Below are 26,496 nucleotides of genomic sequence, written 5' to 3' on the forward strand. Positions count from 1 at the left end.
TTTCAAAGAGCAAGATATTTCTTAGTACATTTATAAAAGAACATTTGGTCCTTTTACAAAAAGCTACCTTTTAATTTAAATACATTTCTTATTTACAGATTAAACATAAAATATCATCTATAGTTGCAAAGCATATTGCACGTTACAGAGAGAAGCATTTGTATATTTCAATAGGTTTTTCCCAGAGTTTCCAACTCTAGATTTTTTGTGTGTGTGTAAAAACATATTTACCTTTCTTGTGCATAATAAATAAAAATGCAGCCTGTGTTTTGCTATTTAAAGCTAAAACAAAATACCTTTAAAAATATTATTTCTCTGCCTCTCAGTAAGAGGGAACGGGGGTAACAAATCAGGAAGGTCCACAGGCACTTAACATTCTCGCCAGATTCACATGTAAATTCAAGTGGGAACGCAACCCTGAGCCCTGCAAAACCTGGGGACACACACTGCCCAGCCGACTCACCTTCTCACTTTCACAAGAGTCCCTGCCCTGCAGGAACAGGCACTAGAGAAGGAGCTGGATGTCTGGGAATGGAAAAGGAAAGAAAGATCAAGACGTTTTTTTTTTCTAAAGTCCCTGCTCAGCCACTCTAGGGCTGGGGCAATCACCTGGCCCGACCTGGTCACCAGCATTAAATTTGCAGTCGGCAAAAAGACAGACCTCTAGAAAAAAAGAATTTCTGATATTTTGTCTACAAAATCCAAAGTGAAGGATTACAGTCTGTAATTATTCAGTAAACTGAGCTAAGAAAATAGCTGAGAGGGATGTTTTTCTTTGGTGGAGGACACAGCAGGGAGGTGAGACAGGAATCAAGCTGAGACCCTCAGATTGCACATATCCAGCCAGGGAGCTAATTTCCATCTGCACAGACACCATCCTGGCGCATAAACACACAGAAAACTATTGAACTGATGTGCAAACGCCCCATGATCCAGGACAGCCTCAGAACCTGGGGGTTCAGTCGCACAGAGCAGTCACACAGAGCAAGTTCTGACACAAGATCTGAAAGTTCTGAAGGGAAGATTTGAACGTGGAAGCTGGATTTCCACCAAGGCCAGGACAATTGCAGAGCTAGCAAACACTTCCTTCGTCACCTCCTCCTCCAGGAGACGGAGCTCCTCGGTCACAGCATCTCAGCCAGCGAAGCCTGCCCTGGAACAATGCAGAACTCTGTGGTGGGAGATTTAGACTCCACCCACAAAGGGAGCTATAAGGTAGCTTCCCACAAAGGTCTGGCAAAACCACTTTCGTCGTGTGAACCAAAGTGGGGTCTAGACATTAGCTACACACAGGAATGCAAGGATGGTGCAAGCTGTCAGCTGTTCCAAAGCATGGAAGGTTTGGAATCAGGGTGCTCCTAGGGCAAATCACAAGGGAATTTCCCTGACACTCCCCTCCTCAGCCCTCGCCTTCCTGATCTCTCACGACACAGAACAGAAGAAACAGCAAAGACCCTGAAGGATATATCACAATTGTTGACACTCTGACCTTTAAAGAGAAAGCAAGTTTTGAACGTGGCTCAAAGGACCTTCTCTGTAACTAGCCACGAGACGGGCATTCTGGCATCTAGTCACTGACTACACGGCATCCAACTTTAGACTGGGCAGTCTGGAAGCTCAGCAACCAGGGTGAGAATGGGTCGCTCACCCTCGGACTCACCACTGGTACAAGTCCAGTGCCTGGAAGCCAAGAGGGTCTGAGACTTAACACGAAACATGTGTCACGCCAGCCTGTAGCCGTGAGGTGCCTCTGTGGCGCTCAGGCCCAGGTCCCTGTTCCAGAGCCGGAGGGAGATGGGATACCTGAGCCCAGAGGAGGGGGAACATTGGGGTGCGATAACAGAACAGCGTGATCACAAAGGGCCCACTTCCTTCCCTGAGGTGCCCCATTCTCCGAAACAGCTCATTTATAGTCCCACCTTGGTTTACCTGGAGAAAAGGTGCAGGGATGCTCATGCAGGTGTGTGTATTTAAAAGGGGATATTTTGGTTTTACTGAGGCAATGAAAATATTTTAAATATATACAGTATTCTCAAAGAAAATTTTCTGTTCAGTAGATGAGACAATGTTGATAAACAGAATGCTTCTGAAATGAAGAAAAAATGTAAAATAGAAGCAATTGTTTTTTTTCCCTTTAAAACATTTGCACAGTAAATGTTTAAAAGACAGAGGTGACATTTATTACTGAAAATCCCTCTTCTAAAAACCTCAAAGAACTGAATTAGATATCTATTTTAAAAACAGCAACACTTAAATTTTCAAGAAGAATGAAATTCCTCCCTTTTGACTGAAAATGCAATGGCTTACACAGCATTCCTTTCTAGCTTTAAAGAGACTAAAATAAAATCATTTGAAGTATCCTAGCAGTGACGCGTGAGCCACATGACAGGTGAAATTGGAGGTTTTTAAGAGACTTCCTACCCTTTCTATTGAGGTTCATTTCAACCTCTGACGTTACAGGGAAGCCAAAGCTCAGGGTTCAAACCCACCTCTGCTTTCTCTGAGCCCTCTGCACAAGTTCAAAGAGACACAGTTCCGTGCTCACTAAGGAAATAATACCAACAAAGAAAAGAGGCGTTTTAGCACAACTTCCTGTTTGTATATGCTTGCTTAAAATATCAGGTTGAAAGGCAAGGACTGGCCAAGAAGTTTCCAGAACCTACCTGATATCCATCCCATGCCCCTTTCGCTGTTGTCACACCATGTAGCAATACAAAACAAGGCTGTTAAAATCATAGCAGCAGCTGTGACATCCAGTGGCCCAAACCAAAAGAGTATAAGGCACTCATCAAAAGCCTGCATTACACAGAGAAACGGCTCAAGGATGCCAGAAAGTCATCTGATCATTTCTTTCTCCCTGACTTTGCTGATTGGCACTAGACACAGGAAACAAAGACGAAACAATTCCAACCCAAACATGGTCGGAACCGATACTCCTTGGTTAGTAAATATAAGACAGATGAAAGCTCAGAGGATCATAGGTATTCTTCTCTCCCTTAAAAGGCACCTGGTTCTGAAACTATGGGAGACCCTCAGGTGAGTTCACAATAAATGTAGAACACCATCCAAAAGATCTACCTGTTAAGCTCTTAAAACTGTGAGGGGACAACTTCAGAGACTGCCTGTTAGAATTCGGAGAAATTCGTGAGCAAATAATCTGTAACACCGTGACGAACGGCGTGGGGCGCAAACGCACAACTGGATGATTTGTCCCCACGTGACCGACAATCGTGGGCGGAGACCTGGGAGACAGCCCAATTATCCAATGAGAGAGAGAGAGGATGACAAAACGCAGTAAATAGGGATGTCAGGGGAACCGCAGGCCCTGTTGCACAGAAATTCATTCACAATCCTCTGGCAGAGAGGTCGCCAGGCGGCGGTCACGCAAGCGCCGGCAGAGAAGACTCGACGTAGTCCAAAGTAGGAAGGTCTGAAGATCCAGCCAAAGAGGCCCATCCGCGGTGGGCAGTAACATCAGCACGTCGTAAGAAGCCAACTTCTATGTACCTTCTCACTTCAAAGTATATCCTTAAGACAAACAGGGCATTTTATTGAACAGAAGAGAAACGCTAAAGTATCCAAGATCTACCAGATGCGGCTGGGGAGCTGGACAGATTCCTACACCATCGTGGACAGCCAGACTCCTATCCTCCTCCACTGCGGACTGGGTGTCAGCCTGGCCTGGGTTCAGCTGTTTTAGGTCCAGTTTCAGATGAGGCCACACAGGGGAGAGCAGATCAAATCAAGCCGACCATCTGGTCAATCTGTCGCATGTAGACGCTCTTTAAGGGCAGGGAATATCGCCTCTCGTCAGGAACACGATTGCACTAGAGAGAAAATGAACGAGGAACGATTTGAATTTTGAGTTCAGACGCCATGTGTTAATTCCTCAGATGTGACTGGATGACCTCCCCTGGGCTCTCCCGTCCTGGCACCGTCAACACTTGGGGCCTGTCCCGTGCACTGCACGATGGTCAGGTGCCCGGCACAACGGAATCGGGTCTATCAGACGAGTGTCTCCTTCAGTACAGACCCGGGCTCCACCACGCGGCTCCACCGCGTGACCCGACCCTCTCTATACCTCCCTTTTTCTGTCTGTGAACTAGGGGTATTACAATACCTACCCCTCAAAGGGCTGCCATGAGAAGTTAACGTACTTAAGCATTTAGCACAGTGCTTAGCATGTGGTCAGCTCTATAAATAAACGCTGGCTGTGATTATTATCCCTCCTTCTGTTTTTCCCTTTCCTCTCAATCACGCTTTGTTCGCTTAATCTACACCCCATGGCCTAATATAAATTTCAGGGTCTTATCTAGAGCTACAGAAATGGCCTCTTTCTGAAACTCGTCTCAAATTACCCAACCCGAGCGTGCCACGAATATTCTCTCAGGAACTCGGGATGATAACGTGATGAGCAGTATGTTCTCTTCCTCCAACTGCAAACCGCCCGTGGAGAAAGCAACTTACATTGGAGCTGGAGTTAATGACTTTTAGCTCCTGAGGTCTGGGCCTGGGCCCGGACTTTCCCACTTGGTCCTGCCGTCCCTCTTCAGAAAAGAACTCCTTCCAGGGTGACTCCCGAAGATGCTCGTCCACGGATACGATGTGTCCCTCAGTTGTGAACATGTATCTGGTTCCAGATTTGTGTACTGGATTCTCCTCATCAAAGAGCTAGTAGAAAAAAGAAAAGAAAACAGATACAATTGTAGCAGGTTTGGAACCAGTTCACAGGGCGGCTGAGTTCAGACTGCTTAGGGACAAGAACCTGCTCGGCTCTCAGGCCAACTCAGGCTGCGGGGCGGAGTCCCCGCTTGTGTTGAAACTCAGATGCCTGCACTTCCCCGATCCCGCCCAGACCTAGAGATGAGAAAGCCCGGGGCTGCCACCCAAGCGCCACTAATCTGTGAAAGCCCTAGATGATGCCCCCAACGCTCTCCAGAGAGTTCCGGCGCCGGGATCCTGGAACTACCCCCGGCTCACACGCACGTAGGCCCGAAACTGGAAAAGCCTGGAGAGAAGGAGGTCCGTGGTTTATCCTTCACCAGATCCCCAGGGCCTGACACACGTGCCACCGCGTGGCGCACTCCTGCGTGGGCTCTGAGGGCACACGGCACCCCAGGCAGTCCTTCCTTCAGCAGCGGGCGTGGGAGGTGGAGGAGGGCGCAGCGGGGGCATCCAGAAGGAACCCCTAACACAGGCGTGAGGGAAACGACGCACGAGGAAGAACGCAGAACTCTTAAGAGACGGAGGAAACCTCACAGGCACCTCGGGTATCTTACCAACGAGGAAGAACACTCGGCACAGCTGCTCCGTGTTCACACGGCTCCCAGGAGGAGAACAGGGTCGGCCTGGGTCCTCCCCCTCCGCCACCCACCCCCCGACCCTGAGTTCCTTCCCCGGGAACACCCTGGGGGTGTCCTCCATTCATTCGCTCCAGAACTCGCCCCGTGAACACCACGGACCCCACGGCTGCCGGACGGGATGCCCGCCAGGCTCTCGGCAGCCGACCGGACCGGCCGCGCCGCGCGGTGTGGGAGACCTCGGTGCCCACAGGACCCGGTGGCAGGACCACGCGGCCAGCGGGCGGGCACGCCTCCTCTGCCTGCCACAAGAAGTGACGGCAGCAGCACCAGCAGCCGTGTCGTCTGAGAGGACTGCACCGGGGCTTCCGAAACCCGGCTTTGTACAGGACTATTAGAGGCACTTGTCAACGTTAGAGGCTCCTGAGCCTGCTTCTGAAAATTCCCATTCAACATGGCTGTAATCGTAACAGTGTGACTCCAATCCAGCTGACCCCGGGGCTTGGGGTCCACTGATGGATACCTTTGCATCTCGGCCTAAATTCTCCACGCTGTCTCCCCACCAGGAAATCCCGAGCCCCTGAGCCCTGAGAAAGTACTCTTCTGCGTGTAGCCATACGAGCCAGTGACAGAGGGGAGGAGAGCGGCCAGATGCACTACACAGATGCCGTGCACGCCCGTGGCCAAGCAGCCAAGTGGAAAGAGCACCGGACAAGGAATCGGGCCCAGGGCTCAAGCCTCGGCTCTGCCATGTCGTCACCCCGAGAACCCCGGCAAGTCACCTGGCCTCTGGCAGCTCCCCTGAGGGGAAGAGTGAACACTGACTAGATGATCCCGAAGGTTCCTTCCAGGCCCCAAAACTCAGTCTCTCCCTAAACACGTGAGGATGTGTGTATGGACAGAGAGCCGGCCGGGCTATGGGTCTCACTGAGAGCGCCCAGGTCAGGGGAAGTAAGAGCTGAGACTCTGCGGTCTTCCTCAGGGAAGCCTCGTGACCGCCACGCTAACGAGGCTGCCCCGGGAACCGCTACCTGCACTTCACACAACGTGTAACCCAAAGAGTGTCTCTGTGTGCACTCGGCAGTGCCTCCTCTACGAGGTCAGGAACCACGGAGCAGACAGCAACGTCCCTTCGCTCCGACAGCGCTGCGCCCCTGGGCCGGCGAAACGTCCAGCCTGGAGCAGCGCCTGGTGGCGCGTGTTAGATGGAAGGCAGAGGAAGGCTTGCTGTCAGCAGAATGGAGCGCTTCCTCGGTTAAGCTTACAACATACATACCAGATACAGGTATTTACAGGTCTCGCTGAGGAAGAAGCTCTCCATCCGGTCCTCTTTGGACTTGTCGATGACATGATGCAGCGTAGCGTAGCCACACCTACGAAACAATCATCCAGTGAGTCTCGTCTCTGCTCCTCCCCAGCTGCTTATCAATTTAAGAGGCAGAAGTAGCCTATTAACAGAGCAACCAAGGCATCAAACACCACGTGAGAAACAAATTAGGATAGGTTTAAGTGCTGTCCTTTTTCAGCCTAGATTGTCTGCAAACTTCATTAAAAAGTGGTCTGGGGGCTTCCCTGGTGGCGCAGTGGTTGGGAGTCCGCCTGCCGATGCAGGGGACGCTGGTTCGTGCCCCGGTCCGGGAGGATCCCACGTGCCGCGGAGCGGCTGGGCCCGTGAGCCGTGGCCGCTGAGCCTGCGCGTCCGGAGCCTGTGCTCCGCAACGGGAGAGGCCACAACAGTGAGAGGCCTGCGTACCGCCAAAAAAAAAAAAAAAAGTGGTCTGGCTGCCGAATCATCAGGTTAATTAATGGTAGCGGAAGGGGGATGGGGGCGGAGGAGAGTATTTGCCAAAAGCGTAACAGGACACCAAGAAAATGACCGGCAACAAATTCAAAAGGACTGATTTAAATTTCGTGTCGCAATACTTGTATAGACTGACTAATCATCTGATAGTCTAAGACAGTATTTTGTAAGAAAATACTCGTGATATTATAGCTAGGTAAAAAAAGCACATCGCAAAACTGAAATAGAGTTTTTATACGTATACATATATACACACATTATAGATTTATATATAAATATATAAAAGAGTATAAAACTATATACTTAAACGCTGATGGTAGTTATCTCTGCAGATGGAGATTACAGTGATAATATTCTACCTCTATATTTTCTATATTCCCTAAACTTTTTAGTATATATATTATTTGTATAACGGAAAATAAGTTGCTTAAAAAGAGCTCATATAGTCTGCTGGAACCCTACAGGAATAAAGGTGAAAAAAATTTTTAAATTCCCACTATAATGGGCAGGTTCTACTACACGAAAAGTAAGCAATTTCCCTACAAAATTAACATTAATGACCTGTTCTAAAGAGTAAAATGCAAAATATAATAATATGACCTCAGCACAACTCAAAAGAAATCAAAAGTGGCCAACAGAAAAAGGAAGGAACTTAGAAAACTAACTTGACTTTTGTGTACTTTTCCAGACTCTGCAGGATGTCCATTCCTACATGGAGGTAGAAGGGATTCTTGGTTGCCTAGAGAGAACACGAGAGAAGGTGATCCAGCGGGGTCCTGGAAGACACGCCGTCAACACACATCGCGGTGATTGCAGGACGGTCCCGAGGAGATGAATCACTGTCCAAAGGAAGGCACGGACCAGTTCACTTTACCCTGAAGGGTCGCGAACGTTACAGGATTAAGGTGTTCTGTCGGTTCACATCAAAGCGCACCTCCAATCTGCTTAACTTGAACGGGGGGGCGGGAAGATCTGCCCCAGGGACGCCCTGCCTTTGGCTCTCGCGACCCCCACCACGATCAGAAATGAAGCAACGCCTCACTGAGAGTCCCACATCTGAGAACAAATCCAGTTCCTGTGTTGCCTCAGAAGTCGCTGGAAACTTAAGCTGCAAGCACAGGGAAACAGGACTTTGCCCCCGTTCCATCCACAGCACCGTGAGAAGGGCTAGGGGACAAGAAGACTCTCAAAGTATCTAAAGAGGCCTCCACATGCTGTGCTCTCTAATCACCCTAGGAACTCAGTCCCTGGGTTGCTTCCTCTTCTGTCACATGCTCAGAGATGGTTTTGTTAGGGGAAAAAAAACAATTCTCTGGGAAGATGAGACTTTTATCCCAAAACGAGTTTGCAAGCTGGGGATCACCTATAACTCGTGCCCAGAGCCAGCCGTGCAGCAGCAAAAGCCAACGACCACAGGGTCAGCTGTGTCTGGATTAAGACCACACAGGGAGCAGCTTCGGAAGGCAAGGCTATAAAGCCGGAGATTTCTCTGGATTCTAAGAACGGAGTCAATATGAGGAAGAAGCTGCAAGAAGAAAGAAGCAGTGACGGAAACAAAGAGGCATAAACCCAAGGGCAACAGACCTAAGCTTAAGAGGAGAACCCAGCCAGCACCCGCGTCTGTCACCCTCGGAGCGTGAGTGGCCGGACTCTACCCTGGGATCTGGGATCCGGGAGGCAAAATCAGAGGCTACCTCCCCACCCCTGAGAGCTTACATACAACCCACAAGGTCTCTCTACACCTGAGGTCAGTTACCAGTTGCACAGGATTTCTCCCTTTTTCAGAAGCAAATGGCAAGGATTCGGTGCTAAAAAAAATTATGGAATAAATCTAAACTACTACCAGAGCTCATCAGATCTCCTTGGGAGGGCCTGCCCACTACACGCGTCTGCCGAATGCACGGAGGGCCAGCTTCTTGGAAAGTGAGCAGCTCGTGCTGCTGAATTTGCGAATGGCTGACAACTCTCGATGTGTCTATATGTATGGCACGCACAGAGGTATAAATATCGGCCTTAAACCATCGGGGAGAAGATTCTTCACGGTTAAAGTGACATTTCCTCTCGCATGCGAGTAATTTCACAAAAGAGGAACACTGTATGTTTTGTTGAAGGATTAAACAACAGTAGGCACTCACACAATCCCAGATGATTCCCTTTCCAGCTAAGAAAAATAATTTTTCTGTCTGAGTAGTTTACACAGACCAGGGTTCCACAGTACATGAGGACAGAAATGCATCCCCCAACAAGAGTTCTTTGGTCAAATAAATTTGGAAAACAGAGTACCAAATCTTCCTCTTGATTGAAGGATGTGAGACACAAGCCCTGCAGTAAAGACATGACTCAGCTTTGCAGGATGTAGGGCAAACGCGTACACGACCGCAGACGTCTTCCCTGTCCCGTGCAACCAGGACAAGACACTGAGCGCTAACAAGGCTCTGGGCCGGCGGTCACTCTAACGGTCGCTGTGAAATAACACAGTTCCCCACCTGTCAGCAAGTGTTCCCTACGAACCAACTGCTACAGGTCTTCCCAGCATTTCAACACAAACTACTGTTCAACCAACTCTAGTACCTGGTAGAGGAGATACGTAGACTCCACCAGCTCGGGTCTCAGCGGGTAGAAGAGCACGTCGGGGGCCTGCAGCTGCCAGTTGTACCTCTCGGGGAGGGCCCCGTAGCGCTTCCATATGGCGTAGTAGAAGGCGTGCAGGCAGATGGCGTCTTCCACGTCTCCTATCAGAACCTACAGGGAAGGCGCAGGTCACCAGGCTAAGACACTGTTCTCAGAGTGGCAAGACGTGACACAGGCCCTGGGCTCCCCGCTCCCCCCACCGGTCATGTGACCCACAGACGTGGCTGGAGACAAAACCAACCCAAAAGGAGCATCCCAGACAGACCCCCCCCTCCACCCCCCACCTGGCCATCATTGCCAAAGTCCTGAGAACTGCATAGGACAAGAGGCTAGCTGTACTCATGAACGAAGAACGGACAACCGAGACATGAACCATCCAAAAATCACACACCGTTACTTTTCTGGCATGGTTTTGCACTGATTTACTGTGGAGTAATTTCCAAAGAGAATAACAGGGACGTACTGTGCTATTCACTTCCCAAATCGGAAGGAGCCAGAGAATGTTCTGGTACCATAAAAAGAAAACAGAGGAGGAGAAAAAGCCCTTTCCAATGACTGCTTTTTCTTAGCAAACAGGATTGCGAAATACCTGCAGTCCTGGGAAGAACGCCTGCAGAGAGTCAATCCACGTGTTCATCAGCTGCCCGCTGAACATGTTCACATTGACGTAGAGGGGCGGGTCCCCTTCCCCCTCGTTACAGGCTTCCCGACTGAGGAGCCACGCAGAGCGGCCAAAGGGGAAGAAAGAGAAACAGCTCTGGCTCTGTCCCCCCAGCAGCCCCTGGCAGTTTCACTTAGATGGAATCAACATTAACCTTTTCTCCTCACTCTTTAAACCTTTGGAGACAGACTGCCTCTACCTCTCAATACAAGACTCTAGCATAAGATGACACTTACCAAAGGAGAAAAGTTCTAAACTCAGCCATGGTAACACATTGGGATTTCCTGCATTTTGCAGAAAGCACTTTGACGATCAGGTTTGAGAAATACTTCCACGTAATTTGGCACATAGCATGGGTCAGTTTTTACCTGAGTGGGGAAGTCTGGTTATTTCTGCACAAAAAAAAGAGTCTCTCCTCTAATAAAATCCTACACCATGGGCCTGGAGGAACACCTCAGAGCAAGAAGCTCAGGGATTACTACTGATTTAGTAAATTTAGGGGCTTTAAAAATCAAAAAGGACTGAACTCTGGCCAAACAGCCTCTTACTAAAACACATCACCTGAATGATCCTACAACAGCTAGGGTAGAAATGGGCAGGCAACTAGTAGCTATCACTTGCACTGGCCACTGAACACACACATGTGCACAAGGGAAGACCCAGGGAAGACAAAGGCGGCACCAGGGTCGAAGCCGCTGCAGCTTCGAATGGCACTTCTCTTCTGCCATCCTGAATGCACAACTGACAAGCAGCAAACAAAGCCGTTTTAAACAAACACAGAGGGAGAAAAAGGTGGTAACTGTCCTTTCTCTCATCAAGTATAAAGACCAATCCTAACTTCTTTAGGAAGGGAAAGAACCAACACAACTGTGCCGCATTACAGCTCTATGTGCAATTAAAACCAGCGAAACAGAGGGATGTGTCACTCCTTGTGGCAGCCAGTCTCCAGGTGGCCCCCAGTGACCCCTGCCTCCTGGCTGTCAAACCCTTGTGCAGTACCCTCACAGACTACACCAGCCCTGGTCTATGTGACCAACAGTGTCCGGCAGAAGTGCTGGTTGTCATTCTGAGATTAGGGCATGAAAGCATATGGCTTCCATTCTGGTGGCTCTCTTTCCATCTCTCTCAGGTCACTCATTCTGAGGAAGCCAGCTGCCATGAGCTGCCTACAAAGAGGCCCATATGGCAAGGAACTGAAACCTCCAGCCACAGCACGTGAAGAACTGAAGCCTAGCAGGGGACCTTCCAGCCCTGACTGAGCTGTGACAAGGCTGCAGCCCTCACCAATAGCTTGTGGATGACCTCATGAGAGCCCCTGGATCAGCCCAGCTGCTCCTGGCTTCCTGACCCTCAGAAAATGGGTGAGATAACGTTTGCTGTTTTAAGCCACTAGGTTTCAGGGTAATTTGTTACGCAGCAGTAAATAGCTAATACACCTCTTCACCACCCCCTCAAATGACTAACAAACAACTAGGAGGCAGTAAAAGGAGGGCAGAGACCAAAAGACCCTGTGAATCTATGTTGAGAAAAATACGAACATTTCACAATACATTCTATTTGCTTGACGGGACGGTAAGAGAGATGGTGAGGAGACATACCCTCTTCTTAAGTAGTTCTGAATACTCTTATATGCAGCATTAAACATTTCTAGGTCTTCTTTTTCTCCAAAGAGAATGTAAGACTTCAAGAGGTATTCATAGAAGGAGTCCAGTCCGGCACCCAAGCCACTCTGCTTTCCGACCCAATGGCCCGTCTGAATGTTCACAACATTGCCTGTGAAAACAAGCAAGCTCATCAGGGCCCGGGTGGGGGGCAGGGGGGGGCTCCTACTTCAGCCCCACTGCTCCTCAGCACCTTCGTCCCTCACAGGAAAGAGGAGGGATGAATGCGTGGCCCTCACGTCTTTATCGGTCCTATCAGCGGCACGGGTGGCCAGAGCTTCCTGAACGTAGAGTGTTTCAACACTGACACAGAAATGGGGAAAACATTTAATGCACAAGAAAAATAGGTTTGTCGTGTTGCTTTTCCAGATTGACAATGCATTTCAAAAGCCTAAAGGGTGTTGTTCATCAGAGAATGATGAATTATATAATTTACGTTATCTGTAAAATGGAAAAAAAAAAAGAAAAACAGAAATAATCCAAATGTCCAACATCAGAAGAGTTAACGGACTGTCATATAGATTTTAAAGACAATAAAAGTGAAAACAAGATAACAACTTGAAACCACCTGTATGGTTTGCCACATGAAAGGCAGAATAAAAATATCTATATTATAATTTGAAAGTATACAAAAGTTGCACATGACAGGCTGCAAGGGCCTATGGAAAATTTTAAAGTTGACAGTTTGGGGTGACACTGGTAGTGGGGTGACGGGGCGACTATTTTGTTTCTACTGTTATTGTTAAATACAACAAATCTGTAAATAAACTGAGGAACTTAAGGAACAGTACTCGAAGATCACTTCTAAAAAGCAGTGCTTTTGCAATGACACTCGAGGCTCCAGGACCACCAATCCAGTTCCTTCCCGATGACAGAAAGAAAATATTTCTCAAAATAAGACAGTTACAAGAGGCAAACAACCTACTTTTTTTTTTTTTTTTTTTTTTTTTTTTTTTATGATATGCGGGCCTTCCTCTGTTGTGGCCTCTCCCATTGCGGAGCACAGGCTGTACCGGGGCGCGAACCCGGTTCCCCTGCATCGGCAGGCGGACGCGCAACCACTGCGCCACCAGGGAAGCCCAAAACAACCTACTTTAAAATAACATCTTGAGCTAGTAAAATACTGATAATCATTGAAGATAAATAAAGAGTACATAGGGGTTCATTATTCATTATACTTTTTCCTACTTCGATATGTTTGAAATTTTCCATAATAATTTTGTAATAACATCTTGATCAAAATTCTCAAGGGAAAAATATAAAATCGAATACAGGTTTAATCTGGGCTTTTAACCTACTACCACATGCCGAGATTTTTTAAAAGGAGAAAGTCACTCTACCAGTTAACTCTAAATTCCTATCTTTGGAAACTTATGCTGAAGCAATATAATCTGCCTCCGAGACAGTTCTTTTTATAGCATTTAACAATTATTTTGAAGTGGAATATGCCAAGGGATTCAGATCAGAAGGGGGCCCTCAAACAGGAAGAGCATTATTCTGTCCCATCAAACCTTCCAGCCTCCCTCTAAGTGAAAAGTCACATGGAGGAATGAGATGTGGCAGACACTGAGGGAGGGCCCTTCTCTCTGAGTTGTCAATTTTCAGGTTCAATGGTACAAGGAAGGAGTGGAAAGGAGGGAGGGCCCCAGAGAAGAGGAAAGGAAAGGGGGCGATGTGCGCAGTGCCAAGGGCCTCACAGGTGCCCCACACCTAACAATCCCGTATCGTTGCTCCGCAGGTTCCAAAGGGCTTTCACAGCTCGCCTGGCCACCCACTCAAACGTGGAATCCCCCAGCAGTCGACTCAGAATCCCAAATTCCACCAGCAGGGAACCAGCGCCGGCCGTGCACGTCTCATTATTGCTGTCAGGAGGAACGCCTGTCTTTAGATTCACCTGGGGACAGGAAGAGACAAAGGATTTGGGGCAGAAGTCAAGGAACCCACAGGGCTAGAAGACCAGGTCACAGCGAACACACTGCACTAAAGAACCAAGCTCACCACCGGGGGAGTCAGCCCACTGCCTCCCACTTTACATCCGAAAGAGAAATGGGAGTAAGTTTAAGACACAAACAAGACAGTACGAACACCAGAGCCCTGTGTTATTAATAAGAGCAAGTCTTGGGGGAATCATTATAACGCTATTCACTAATCTGCGCCTTTCCAGCAGGTTCTCTTCGTGGTGACGCAGAACCAGGCTTTGGCACTGGGGACAAAGGCAAGCTGTGGAATCACGTAGAAATTTTAAGTGAGTTGCTATGAACTCAGTCCTGCTCAGCAAACATTAACAAATCTTGGACTGGGAGAGAAAGGAACCCAGCGAGAAAGCGACAGCCTGTTTCATCCCTGAGGCTCAGTGGTCTGGCAGTTCTCCGCTGGTTGCTGACCCGAAGGCTGACACAGTTCTCAGAGGGGTTCTGGACTCAGTAAATCAGATGCCACAAAGACAGGATCTCATTCCAGACCTTGCATTTAAATCAGCAGCTAACTTACTGGTCTGTACAGGCTTTACTTGAAAGATCCACATGAAGTGTTCAAAAGAACATTCGCTGAGCTCCTACGGCGTACGTGGGGGGAAAATGGACCCAAGTCAGAAATGAAGACAAACTGCCCCCACTGTTTCGCAGCAGGGGATATAAATCCCACCTGCAAAAAGGGTTAGGAATACAGAGCACAGGAACGTAACTTCCTTAAGGGGAAGGATTAAGTCAAATATGTCACTGTATGCCCAGCACACAACAGGTGTTCAGTAAATGCTGAATGAATTAAAAACCACTTCTATCATATTTAGGGCCAAATTCTCTCAAGGACATGGCGTTCCTCTTCCGCGTCAGCCCCACTCCTTCCCGCAAATGAACTCATCAACAAATAGTTTTAATTCGGGAAGGTGGTGAGTTGTTGACGCCGTCTACCTACCCGAGGGTAGGGGATCCCTGTCTTGGTGTTTTCAAAGGCAGGGAGGAGCCGCACGGCCAGGTCGTGAGCCATATGCAACAACTCATTATCATAATCCTTAATCGTCATGTCACCAAAGGGCTGCTTGGAGTCAGTTATTATTCTGTGGGCAGAAAGAAGGCTTCCCAGGACCCTAACGACAGGAAGAACAAAAGAAGAATAAAATCACGTTGGTTGTAAATGTGTACAATCCAGCTCAGAATGACAGAAGCAGGCTTGAATTCCCTATGGACTTAGCAGTGCCTGCAATCAGAGGGACTGGACTTAATGACCCCCTGGAGTTCTTTCCAGCCGTGACAGTAAACGATCCGTTGTTAGCTAACAGCATTATCCAAAGGGAGAAAGCGAACCATTCTTCTGAGGCTACTGAAAATAATCCCCCTTAAAGTAGTACCAATGTTTAGTCATTTTCATCATCTCATCAGAAGGGAGTGTCCTAATCATTCCCCGAATAAATATCACCTTTTAGTATTAATAAACTACTCTTGGTTTCTCCCACATGGGGACAAAACTTAGCCAAATAGGAGACAGCAAAGAGCAAGACAACAAACACTGAGTAACTTTTGTAGCTCTCTCTGGCTGCCAAGCAACCGTCAAATTCTCCAACTTCTGGTAAACAGGCAAGGTGGGGAAGGGGAGGAGAAGGAGAGAATGACCCGACTGACAGGTAGGCGCCACCAGCTTAGATCTCAGCCCCTCAGCAGCCACGAGTTCAGGTCCCCCTCCAATGAGCTGAAGCACATTGTGACATTTTTCAGAACAAATGTTTTCAAAACTTTAATTTTAAATAAATGCTACATCTGGAATGTTATGCAGTGATACAACTTTCAAAGTTTAAATGGAATAGGAAAGCAGTCGCAATCTATCAAACTCAAAAGGCAAGATATAACACATGAGCCCAGTACATGAGAGGGAGGGAGACCCAAATGGTCAGCAGTGGTTTTCTGCAGGTCGTGGGTGACAGGAGAAACTCTGATTCCCTCAGAAATACATAGGGGTTTTCCTAGGACACAGTGAAGGAAATGAGACTAGACATAAAGTGAAATCATGAAAAACTCCTTTAAAGGGACATCTATCTTAAACCTGCATTACAATGTGTCTTTCTATTTGGCCCCAAGTATAATTACTTTGAAATGGCAACTGTTTCAGTTTTGATCAATCCAAAAGCAGATGAAAAGGGGACACAGTGCCCACAAGGTCTGCATGGACTCCCTATCTGGACGCCGGGGCTGGTGGACCCTCCAGGAGTTTTCTCCTTACACACCCAAAAGCAGCCTTCAATCCGTTTGATGTACTATTTTACCTTATCGTGGCCTCAAAGACTTGGACGGTGGAATCTTTGTCAAATGACACTGTGTTGATCACTAACTTGACTGCTTTCTGGAACTCGGATGAATTTCCCATTATCTTTAAAAAGAGGAACACAAACCATTACAACGGCCTGAAATGACACTGAGGCTGCATGATCGCAGGAGCTGGGCCACTTCATCTGAATGTCTGTACGTATGGTTTTGCCACTCGTGGGAGTAGAAACACAAAAGGTAGAAGAGCACAGTTATCTCTTAGAACACATCCTGGGACAGACGGCAAGCCCATTTCCACCAAACTCAAGCATCCTATCTCCAAATGGCAAAACTGCGTCAGTAACTCCTCATAAAATCATTAGCAGCCCTCATCTTCCTGCCCCATTCTCCCTCAACTTCTGTCTGATCTTGTTTAGCACGCAAGGCATTACAGTTCCGGAAATTCCTGAAATGAGTAACAAGAAATCCAAAAACTGAACAAACGAGAAACATGGCTTTCCCTCTGCTCCTCAAATAATGCGACAGCTTTGGGCGCTTAGCTCCCAGGAGACCGAAACATCTGGAAAACTGACTCCTTGCTTGTTACCCAGATGTCTGAACACTCTGGGAAATAGTGGTGTTATCTTTTGGAGCATAGCATAAGACCAATGACATTCAAAACAAACAAAACATACTAATAACCAGCTCTAGGTCCTTTGTAAGAAATGTTCTAGAATTAGGATTCCTATTTTGGGTGTGTGGATATGGTATCGTTCCAAGCTTCTCTCTCTTATATGAAGTGCAAATTGGACATAAAATTTGATTAAATAACCTGAATAGAAATGCTTTCATGCTGTTTAAAATTGTATGACAATCCTGGCACTATAATGACATCATAAAGACACCAAAAAAAAAACAAGAAAAAACAATTTCATTCAGACACTACTTATTTCAAGTATGTCTTATCTCCTAGTGTTTATTGATCTAGTGCATCTTTTTTTCTTTTTCTCCCCCTCATTGTTATTTTGCTGTTACATGCAGAGCAAGTACAGACGTTTCTTTTCTGGCTTTCGGTTCTTTCTTTTTAAAAGATTATGCGATCATGCTGCAAGTTGCATCCAACAGTCAAGGGACTGCTATCGTCCAAGTGTTTCCAAAGCATACCCGTTAAAGTTTGTTTAAAATGTCAGCAAAAGAAAAGGGAAACGTCAACAGAAGTAACACCTGAAAAATAAGCCTGAAGCGTACCTTAAAGACCGGATGTTCTACAATGAAAACCACAGAGATGGGTCTGTTTCTCTACAGATGTTCTCACCAGCAGCAAAATCTGTTACCAGCTGCAGGGGCTGATATGATCTCAGATCACGCAGAGGATGGCAAAGGAAGCCAGTAGCTTTCAATGGTATATTGGAATTTGCCATTTTAGACGGCTACGGAACAGAGTAACGAGGCTCTGAAATCATTCGCTCAGGCTCAAGAAAAGCTGGATTGGGTTTCTTTACTTCTCAGAACTTCTCAGAGCCTTTAAACTGCTGGTGGGCACTGCAGCTCTCCAGTAGTGGGACAGACTGGAAGAATTTCTCAAGTGCATTTGGGAACAGAATTCTTCTTTGAGGGAGAACACCCTTGGAATCTGTGTTGGGAAGTGCCAGGTTACTAGAAATTCATTTTCTTAACACGTATTTGCACTCCTATCATGTATCAGACACCAGGCAGTGTGGACAGAGTGCAGTGACTGTAACAGAGACAAGGTCTCTGTACTTCAAGAGCATGGCAGACAGATAAAAAGACACAATGGGGCAAAAAGAGAGAGGTCAGGGGGAAAAGGTGGGCTTTCATAAGCTATATATGAGACTTGGGACTTTTTTTTAAAGCAACACTTGTAGCCTGAGGCAGCCTCTGGTCCCCTCAACAAGTTAGCTCTAATCAGGGTGAGCACACCTGCCCGGGCACATTTTCATCAGTGATGGTGGATGACTGACAGGGAGCAGCAATCATTGCAGAAGGAGAGATTGGGAAACTAAGCTGCTGTGCAACTACAGCCTGGCAGAAGGAAACCCCGCACTCTCTGTTAGACCACGGGCCTAGGGGAATTTAGAAGGACCGCTCCAGCTCTTCCCAAGTTCCGGTAATTCTACTAGCAAGATCTGGGACAGCTGTAACGCAAACTTAACTAGCGTTAGCCAATTCTAACTCCTGACAGCTTCAAACTCTGTTTAAGGAAAGTTAAAATGCAGGATTTGGAATCAACTACAGTACAAATTTTCTAATGGTGAAGGTGTGCCGGACAACGGAGGACAGCAAAGAGGTAGCAGAATCATGTTTACTAAGGGAATTTTTCAACGCTACGCTGGAATATAGTCCCTTGCTGTATTCTACAGCAAAGGGTCGTGAGGCACCAAGCACACACGGCAGCCTGGTAATAAGAACCACGCATGGTGCCTGACTGCCTTCCATGTGCTTTGGCTCATGTGTCTAGAGGTCTCCAGCTGCCCTGAGGGAAACCAAGGGCTGAGCATGTAAAGGCTGCCCCTGAGCTGGCAGCCCAAGTCTGGAGGGGGTAGTGTCCACAAAACACGGAAAGCAAATAAAACAAGAGTGTTTATACAGAGGGTCTCTGAGCAGGGGCCAGAACCAGGGCTCAGACTTGATTCTGGGGAGCCAGTAGCTGGGGCACATTTCAGGGGATCTTGTCCCGTGGAGATCTTGAAATCCTGAGATCCTGTCTTTTACTTCTGAAATCTTAACTACAGTAACTGTATACTGGTTCCTTTAAGGAATAAAATAGTGGGGACCCCGCAGAAAAATAGGTTTCCCCCAAAACAATCACACTTTCTTTTTTTTTTTTTTAACTTTTTTAAAAAGTTATTTATTTATTAATTTATTTATTTTTGGCTGCGCTGGGTCTTTGTTGCTGCGCATGGGCTTTCTCTAGTTGCGGCGCGCGGGCTTCTCATTGCAGCGGCCTCTCTTGTTGTGGAGCACGGGCTCTAGGAGCACGGGCTTCAGTAGTTGTGGCACGTGGGCTCAGTAGCTGTGGCTTATGGGCTCTAGAGCACAGCGGGCTCAGTACTTGTGGCGCACGGGCTCAGCTGCTCCACGGCATGTGGGATCTTCCCAGACTAGGGCTCGAAACCGTGTCTCCTGCGTTGGCAGGTGGATTCTTAACCACTGCGCCACCAGGGAAGCCCAACAATCACACTTTCTCCTCTGCTTTTTTAGCGGAATCACATTTCCCCTCATCTAACCTTCAATGTTTTTCTTGCTCTCAGCATTAAGCTCATTAAAATAAACAATAGCTATCAGAGCTATGAATACATGTTGAGAATCACGTTTCCTGGAATTCTCATCCCTGAGGGAAAGTAAGGGTAATTAACTCCAAAATATCTTAATTAATTTTTAAAAATAATAATAAAGCTGAACACTTACTGCAAGTGTATCCAACGCATCAACAAGAGTCAGTGAATAATTCCCTAGGACATCATTGATGTTCAGATTTGAACTGAAAAAGAAAGAAAATTAAAATTAAACAAAGGTACTTTAAAAGAGAAAAAAGACGATAGAACTAAACACTCATCAGAAACTAAAACTGCTGGGAACTTATTTATTCAGGGACTACTGTGGGTGGATCAGTGTGGCAATGGTCCTTCTACCTCACAAGGGACAGTCCCGATAGTGTCACAGAACAGCAGAGACACACACGCTTATACTATAGTGGAAAGAACACAAAACAGGAAGTAAGGAAATGGGAAACAAGAGACATTGCCCTCTCCAAGATACATTTTTAACGGCACAAATGACCTTTCTGTCCAGCTTCAAAAAGCTCTGATTTCGAAATCATTAGGAATGAAAGAGGAGAGGCCCTGTCACATGACCTGCAAATAAAACTTTAATACAGAAATCAGACACTGCCGCAGATTACACACACAAAGCAGCAAATAAATACCTCAGTTACAGGCTCAGTATCACTCACCTGTCCTTGGGGTGGGGGAATACATTAACTGCTTTATATCATTTTTTCCCTAACATACCACCCAAAGAATCCCCACCAGAATCTCCATCAGTTGTGAGGAGCTGTTGTTTTACCATGAACCAAGGCAGGGCTTCTCGAAACTGCAGCTGCATTAATGCTTCTACCACACACCTCCTGCCCCATAATCAACACCAACCGCCCACTCTGAAACAATCTTAAGACACCAACTTCAGGGCCGCAATGAGGATAACTGACAGTTCTTTACAGCACTAAAAACCACAAAGATAATACTAATACATCTGGGAAAGGGGGGGATGGAGAAATAGTGCAAGTCATAAAGTCAGCTTGACAAATTCTAGGGAGTCCAGTTATTCCTGTCCCATTCCCACAAACCCAGAAAGCAACTGCAGAAGCTTGAAAAGATTTGAAAGTAAGGACAGAAATGAAAAAGACGTAAGTAAGGAGAGAAAGAGGATGACTGTCTCAAGATTATGTTTATGAAAAACCACAGTGAAAAAACCCCAGTTTTCTCTTCACCAACTGATTCACCGTCATTCTGACGTCCTGCATCAAACCCCCAGACCACGTGACCTGCTCCGTGGGCCTCTCTAATGGGCTCTGTCTCACTTCCCTGCGGGCAGCATCTCCGTGTTCTTGACACCCGCCCTGCTCTCCGAGAGGCCTCCTATGCGCCTCAGCTGCGGCCAACTGGGCCCCACGTGAAACTCACCTCACATCCGATTTTACCTGAGCCTTTGTTTTAGGCTGGTTATGTCACTTAAGCTAGGACAAAGACTGTATGGCAAAATTTTACCTCCTTTCTTTGAAACGAACTATCTAGAAGGGGCGATCTAGGAACCAGGGCTCTCACATGTCTCTCCCAAGCCGCGAAGCCAGCACACTGCACGGCTGAAGAACCGCACCTGCTACTTCTCGCTGCCGATTCTTTCCAAATACATGAATATGATTGCAGAAGGTCCTCTCAAGACGAGAGCTGTGCGTTAAGCTCAGCCCTTCAAGGGCAGTGCCAGCCAGAGAGGATACAGGAAGTGTCAAAAGCTGGAGGGGAAGGCCAAAGGAGACAGGGAGATCCTCAATGCTGCCCACTCAAGAACATTCTACTGAGCTTAAATATTTACCTCCATTGCTCTGCTGCTCAGAAACCAAGAGCTGGCTCCAACAACCCACCTCATCACAACACAGGTCCCTCATCACTTAGCCTCCACGCTGGATGCTGGGTGAACCCCGTGTGACCACCGTCCCCTGAGGGACACCCTCCTCTGTGGCGTATCACCCTTTCCACCTGCACCGGCCCTGGAAGGCATGACTAATCTGGAGCACTGCACTCCTTCCCATGGTTTACTGTGCTTTCCCTTTCAGGCTATAACTACAACGGACCCAGTTTTAAAATACTTCTCAATAGAACGCCCAAGCAGCCACCGACAAAGAATAATTATAAGAGCTGGCACAAGAAAAAACGTGTTTGTAGTAACTGGTGGTTCCTTCTCTCCACTCAGACAAATCCACTCAAAGATCTAAGGCGTTCATGAAAACACTTCCAAATTCTTTTCTACCAGATGATTGCTACACACTCTTTCAAAATGTGCCAAAATAGAAAAAAGAAAACTGGGGAGGGCAGGACGGAAACAGGAGACTCCACAGAAGCCTGTTGGCCTAACAGCGCCAGATTATCGGGCGTCCATTGAGGCCAGCCCACCGTGCAGGCGAGACTGTGATCTGTCTGTCCTGTGCAAATCTTCTTGATCTATGGCCAGCCTGACCAAGAACTCAAACTTCAGGTACAAGGCTGGGTTCAAAAGTGCCCATCTGTCCACATAACCAGCTGCCGAACCACGATGGCTCTCCACTTAAGTTACCCTGTGTGACTGTTCGTGACATTCACCCCACACTGCATTTTTAAGGTTCTTATTACCCCCCAAACGGAGAAGACGGAGAAAACTATGGCCTTTCACAGAAAATTTTTGGCGACGCAGCTAACATAATGCTAACATAGCATGTTCAAAATTAAACGCGTGTGTAAAAAAGAAAAAAAAATTCCACATATACTTAACCTGTAACAGCTGTTCATAAATCTACCTGGTGCTGTGTAGGCACAGAGGTAATATAAGAAACAGTCCCTGTGTTCCAGGGATTGACCATCTGGGGAGACAAGACAAAGGGAAAGGAAGGTGAACACACAACAGTACTCAAGTCTCACACGATATTAAAACGTGGAAAAGCAGCTCAAAGGAAAGGAACCGAAAGGAGAACTGAGTAGATCAAGGACAGTCATCTTCAAACAGTTCAATGGCGTCATGGAAAAAGACTTGAGCCTGACTCTGAAGGAAGCCAAGAAAGGGGAATGCAGAGGAGGCCACCTTAAACTAGGGGTGCCTAGGAACGAGTCGGTTTGGGGGCCAGCATCGGTTTGCTTTGATTTGCTTTTTTGTTTGAATAGCAATATGGTCGGGCAGAAAACAAAGAAGGGTCATGCACCCAAGGTCTGAACTAACGTTACTATTCATGGGACTGCAAAATTTTAATATCCAGACTTACTTGAAGAAACTTTTGAATTTGGATCCTCCAACCCAAATCGGGGATGTGAGAGGAACTGAGTTTGCATAGTGATCTGTAGCTGGACAGAAACGTTTGCTATTTTTAAAAAAGTGTTCCGGTTTTATTTACTTCATGTCAATACTCGTCACCCTACCTCCAGTCAAACAAGACAGGCAAGATAAGCCTCAAGTAAATGTGACTAAAAAGAAAAGACAGGCACATTTAGCACTCATATTTTGTTTCTGTACTTTTTACATGATATTCTAACGGCTAAGTTACTCTCTTTTTTAAGTGAATCATTAGAATTCACTTGACAGTAATCATTAGAATACATTTGCTTAAAATAAATATCTGAAAGATTTTTTATTACCAGTTATTTACTTCAGGGATGTAAATGTGGCCTGCTCTTTTCCTGAAAACACTAAAGTCTGAGAGGAGTTAAGTGAAAGGAAAAGGAATAAGAAAAATTAACTTTCCACTCTTTACAAGCGGCCAGTGTGAGGGTCAACTCAAGGCTACCATAACCCCAGAGCTCTTTCACCTCCTCAAAGACACCAAGGCTGACCAATCAAAAGGGCACAACCCTTCCCACACGGCATCCCCTCAATATCTCTAACTCCATCTTTCCAAAAGCAACATACCTGTCTCAAAGCAACCTGACCTCAACTTATCCAGACTGTCACTGAACAGTCAAACCAAACCACTCATCAGCAGATGTCATCCCCAAGTAAAGAAAACTAGTTAAGCAAAACAACTCAATTTCCTAAAATCTGGAAAGGCCTAGTAATTTTTTTAAAACAAAACTTAAAATTTTTCTCAAAAATAAAAAAATTGAGACAGAAAATACATTTCTATGTATAAAGCCTGATACAGTGAAACATGAAAAATATCAGTTTCCTACAACTTTAAAAAGGCCAAGTCTTTTTAAGTTCACTAAAAATCATGCTCTCCAAATGCAACTTAAGACAAGAATCTGTAGATAATCCAACCATTTTTAAAACTCTTTAAGTCCCTTTAGTGTGTGGGCTTCCTTTTTAGGACCTAAGGACTGGACTCTGCTGCTTTTCATCAGGTGTAGGAAAACACAGGCCTCAAATGTCCAAAGGGACCAAGCAGCTCAACTCCTCCACTGCCAACTGAGGGGAGCGGCCGAGAGAAAGGCAGTCACATCCAGCCTAACCAGGGTCAGTGTCAAGGCACACCGGTTCCCTCCAGCTAGGTCCTTAGCTGGGTGTGCTGTCCTCTTGGACTCTGATGTCAACAGCAGTAACCCTTGAAGCTCAGCCTCTGCAAACACATCTGATGGAAGGGGAAGACTGGCAGATCTTCCCTGACAGCCCTGCCACCAGGATGGAGGAATTTATGCGACAGACCCTACAGAGCAAGGAATGTCATCTTGAGCATCAGGACCCCAAATCTGGGCCACCCAGCCTCTCTCTCTCCCTTCCACCTAACCATCCTCAGCCTAAGGAGCAGCCCCTGTGATAAAGGAGAAAGGCTGTAGCCCTGCTCTGCCTCAAACTCACTGCATGGCTTTAAAAAGTCCCTTCTCAGGATCAACACCTGAATTTTTATATTTTTATACAGGAAAGTTGGAGCTGGCTAGGTGGGGGGAGATAAGCGCCGTTTCGAAGCTGCGTTTACAAGGGATTTCATTTTGATTTGACGTTCACCTGGACAAAGGGCTGGAGATGGAAGTCTAAGCCACCCCCCAAGCCACCCCTCGGTACTGCCACTGTCCCTTCCGGTCTCTGGGCCTCAGTTTCCCCATCTGCAAAAGAGACTGCGCTGACAGCTGTCCAGTAACAGAGATTCCGGGAGAAGCAAGAGAAGGACAGCCACCGGGCCGTCCACGCAACCCCCAGTCCAGGCCGACGTCAAAGGGGGTCAGCCGAGGCGCCGGACGGGTGGGCGCTGCCCCCAGGACCCTAAAGGCCCGGGCGCCAATGGGGGGACCCGGAGGACGGAAGGCTGCACCCGCCGGGAGAACGGAAGGAAGCGCGTGCGGCTCACGGTTCTGGGCGTCGGGCCGGCGCGGGCTACTCACGGGTCCCCGCGGTCGGGTCCTCGGCCGCGGCAGTGGATGGGGTTGAGCTCGTCCTCGGGGAAGGCGTGCGCCATGTAGTTGTCGTAGCCGAACACGAACATGCCCCGCGCCAGGTCGCGCATCTGGGCGCGCAGCTGCGGCGGGAAGGCGCCGCTGTAGCGCTTCTCGTACTCGTCCCGGCCGCGGCCCCGGCCGCCCAGCACGTAGCCCCAGTGGCCCGGGCCGCAGACGTCCGGCCCGGGCCGCCGCGGAGCCCGCCGCCGCCCCGCCGCCGCCCCAGGGACCTGCGGCTGCAGCCACGATGGCACCGACGGCCCCCCGGGCGTCCCGGGCCGGCCCGCGGGCCCCGAGGCGGGAGACGCGAGGCCGTCGGGGCCCCTCAGGCGCTGGAAGCCGAAGCTGAGCGGGAAGCGCTGGTAGAAGCCCATGCTGGGCCCCAGCCCGAAGACGAGCCACAGCACTCCGTGGAGGCCAAGCCGGAGGAGAACCAGCCCCAGGACGAGCGCTCGCCATTGCATGGTCGCGCGGGCGCCGCGGGCATTATTTACAAACGCGGGGGGCCTTCCCCGCCGACCACCGCACCCCACGTCCGCCCAGTAGCTCCGCTCACTTCCCCTTTAAGGAACTCCCTCGTGACGCACCAGGAACTGGCCCATTGTCCCCACACCCCCAGCACCTCGGGCCCGGCCGGCCAGGCCCCACTTTCGCCCGCCCAGTCGCCCGGATTGGCCCGGCCCCGGCCTGGCCTCGCGGGGCGCGGCAGCGGACTCCCTCCCGCGCCATAGGCCACCCGTTCTTCTCCAGCGCCGCGACGCCCCGCCCCTCCTTCCGCCCCGCCCTCCTGTCCCCGCCCCCTGGGCGGGCGTATTCTGATGGGCTGGCGTGGCGAGTAGGGACCGCTCGGGCTCCGGACGAGGGAACTTCCAGCCAATGGGAGCACGGCACGGGAGCGGACGGCCGCCGGACAGGGATGTGGCCCCGGGCCCAACCGGTTCCGTGTAGAGCCTGTTTCTCGCGCACTTAGGATGGAGGAAAACTACTCCAGCTCTATGTTAGGGATGGTGACAGATAAAGGACGTAAGGAACGAGGAGGAAAAAGGACATTTCTGTAGGACGGGGTTTTTAATTTGTCTGTTATGTGGTAGGGGATGTTATGTGGTAGGGATACTATCATTAAGCTTAAGACTGCACAAAACGGTATCCTGAATTCTTTTTGTTAAAACATCCTAATTTGTAGTCTTTTAACACTTTTTTATTGAAACACCCTAACTTGTAAGAATTGCGCACGGTGATTGTTCCCAGGTCCTGTCCTAGACCTATCGAACTCCAATGGAGTGTCCCGAGAAAGTGTGTATAACAAGTGTTCTTGAGCAACTCTTAGCATCCGGCAATCTCAGGAAATAGGTTACATTGCCTTTGTCTCGGAAATAGGATCTTTTTTAAAAAGATACAGCGGGAGGAGTGAGGGCTGCTGCTGCCACCACCGAAGTATTTTTACTAGATCTATTTAATCATGTCCCCTCCTGCCCCTCCCACTGCCACCACCTCTCCTGTACAGTGTAGCAGTGACCTATCCTTTGAGGTGTGGGATAGATTCCTGGTCAAATCGCTTTACCCCCTCTGTATCTGCT

The 26,496-nt window shown here is 48.1% G+C and overlaps 1 protein-coding gene across 1 annotated transcript; it reads right to left on the reverse strand.

Annotated features, from left to right (window-relative positions):
- Nucleotides 1-293: 293 nt before the first annotated feature.
- On the reverse strand, nucleotides 294-26,496 carry EDEM1 (ER degradation enhancing alpha-mannosidase like protein 1). Its single transcript, XM_024123824.3, has 12 exons — nucleotides 24,866-26,496; nucleotides 19,719-19,791; nucleotides 16,310-16,413; nucleotides 14,968-15,139; nucleotides 13,765-13,948; nucleotides 11,992-12,166; nucleotides 10,322-10,442; nucleotides 9,673-9,843; nucleotides 7,767-7,840; nucleotides 6,577-6,673; nucleotides 4,468-4,671; nucleotides 294-3,827 (listed from the first exon to the last, which is right to left on the reverse strand). Exons 1-12 carry the CDS (start codon nucleotides 25,381-25,383, stop codon nucleotides 3,738-3,740), a joined length of 1,983 nt encoding a protein of 660 aa, XP_023979592.1. The 5' UTR covers nucleotides 25,384-26,496; the 3' UTR covers nucleotides 294-3,737.

This window comes from Physeter macrocephalus, chromosome 18, assembly GCF_002837175.3.
Source record: "Physeter macrocephalus isolate SW-GA chromosome 18, ASM283717v5, whole genome shotgun sequence".
In the NCBI taxonomy this organism is placed as follows: Eukaryota; Metazoa; Chordata; class Mammalia; order Artiodactyla; family Physeteridae; genus Physeter; species Physeter macrocephalus.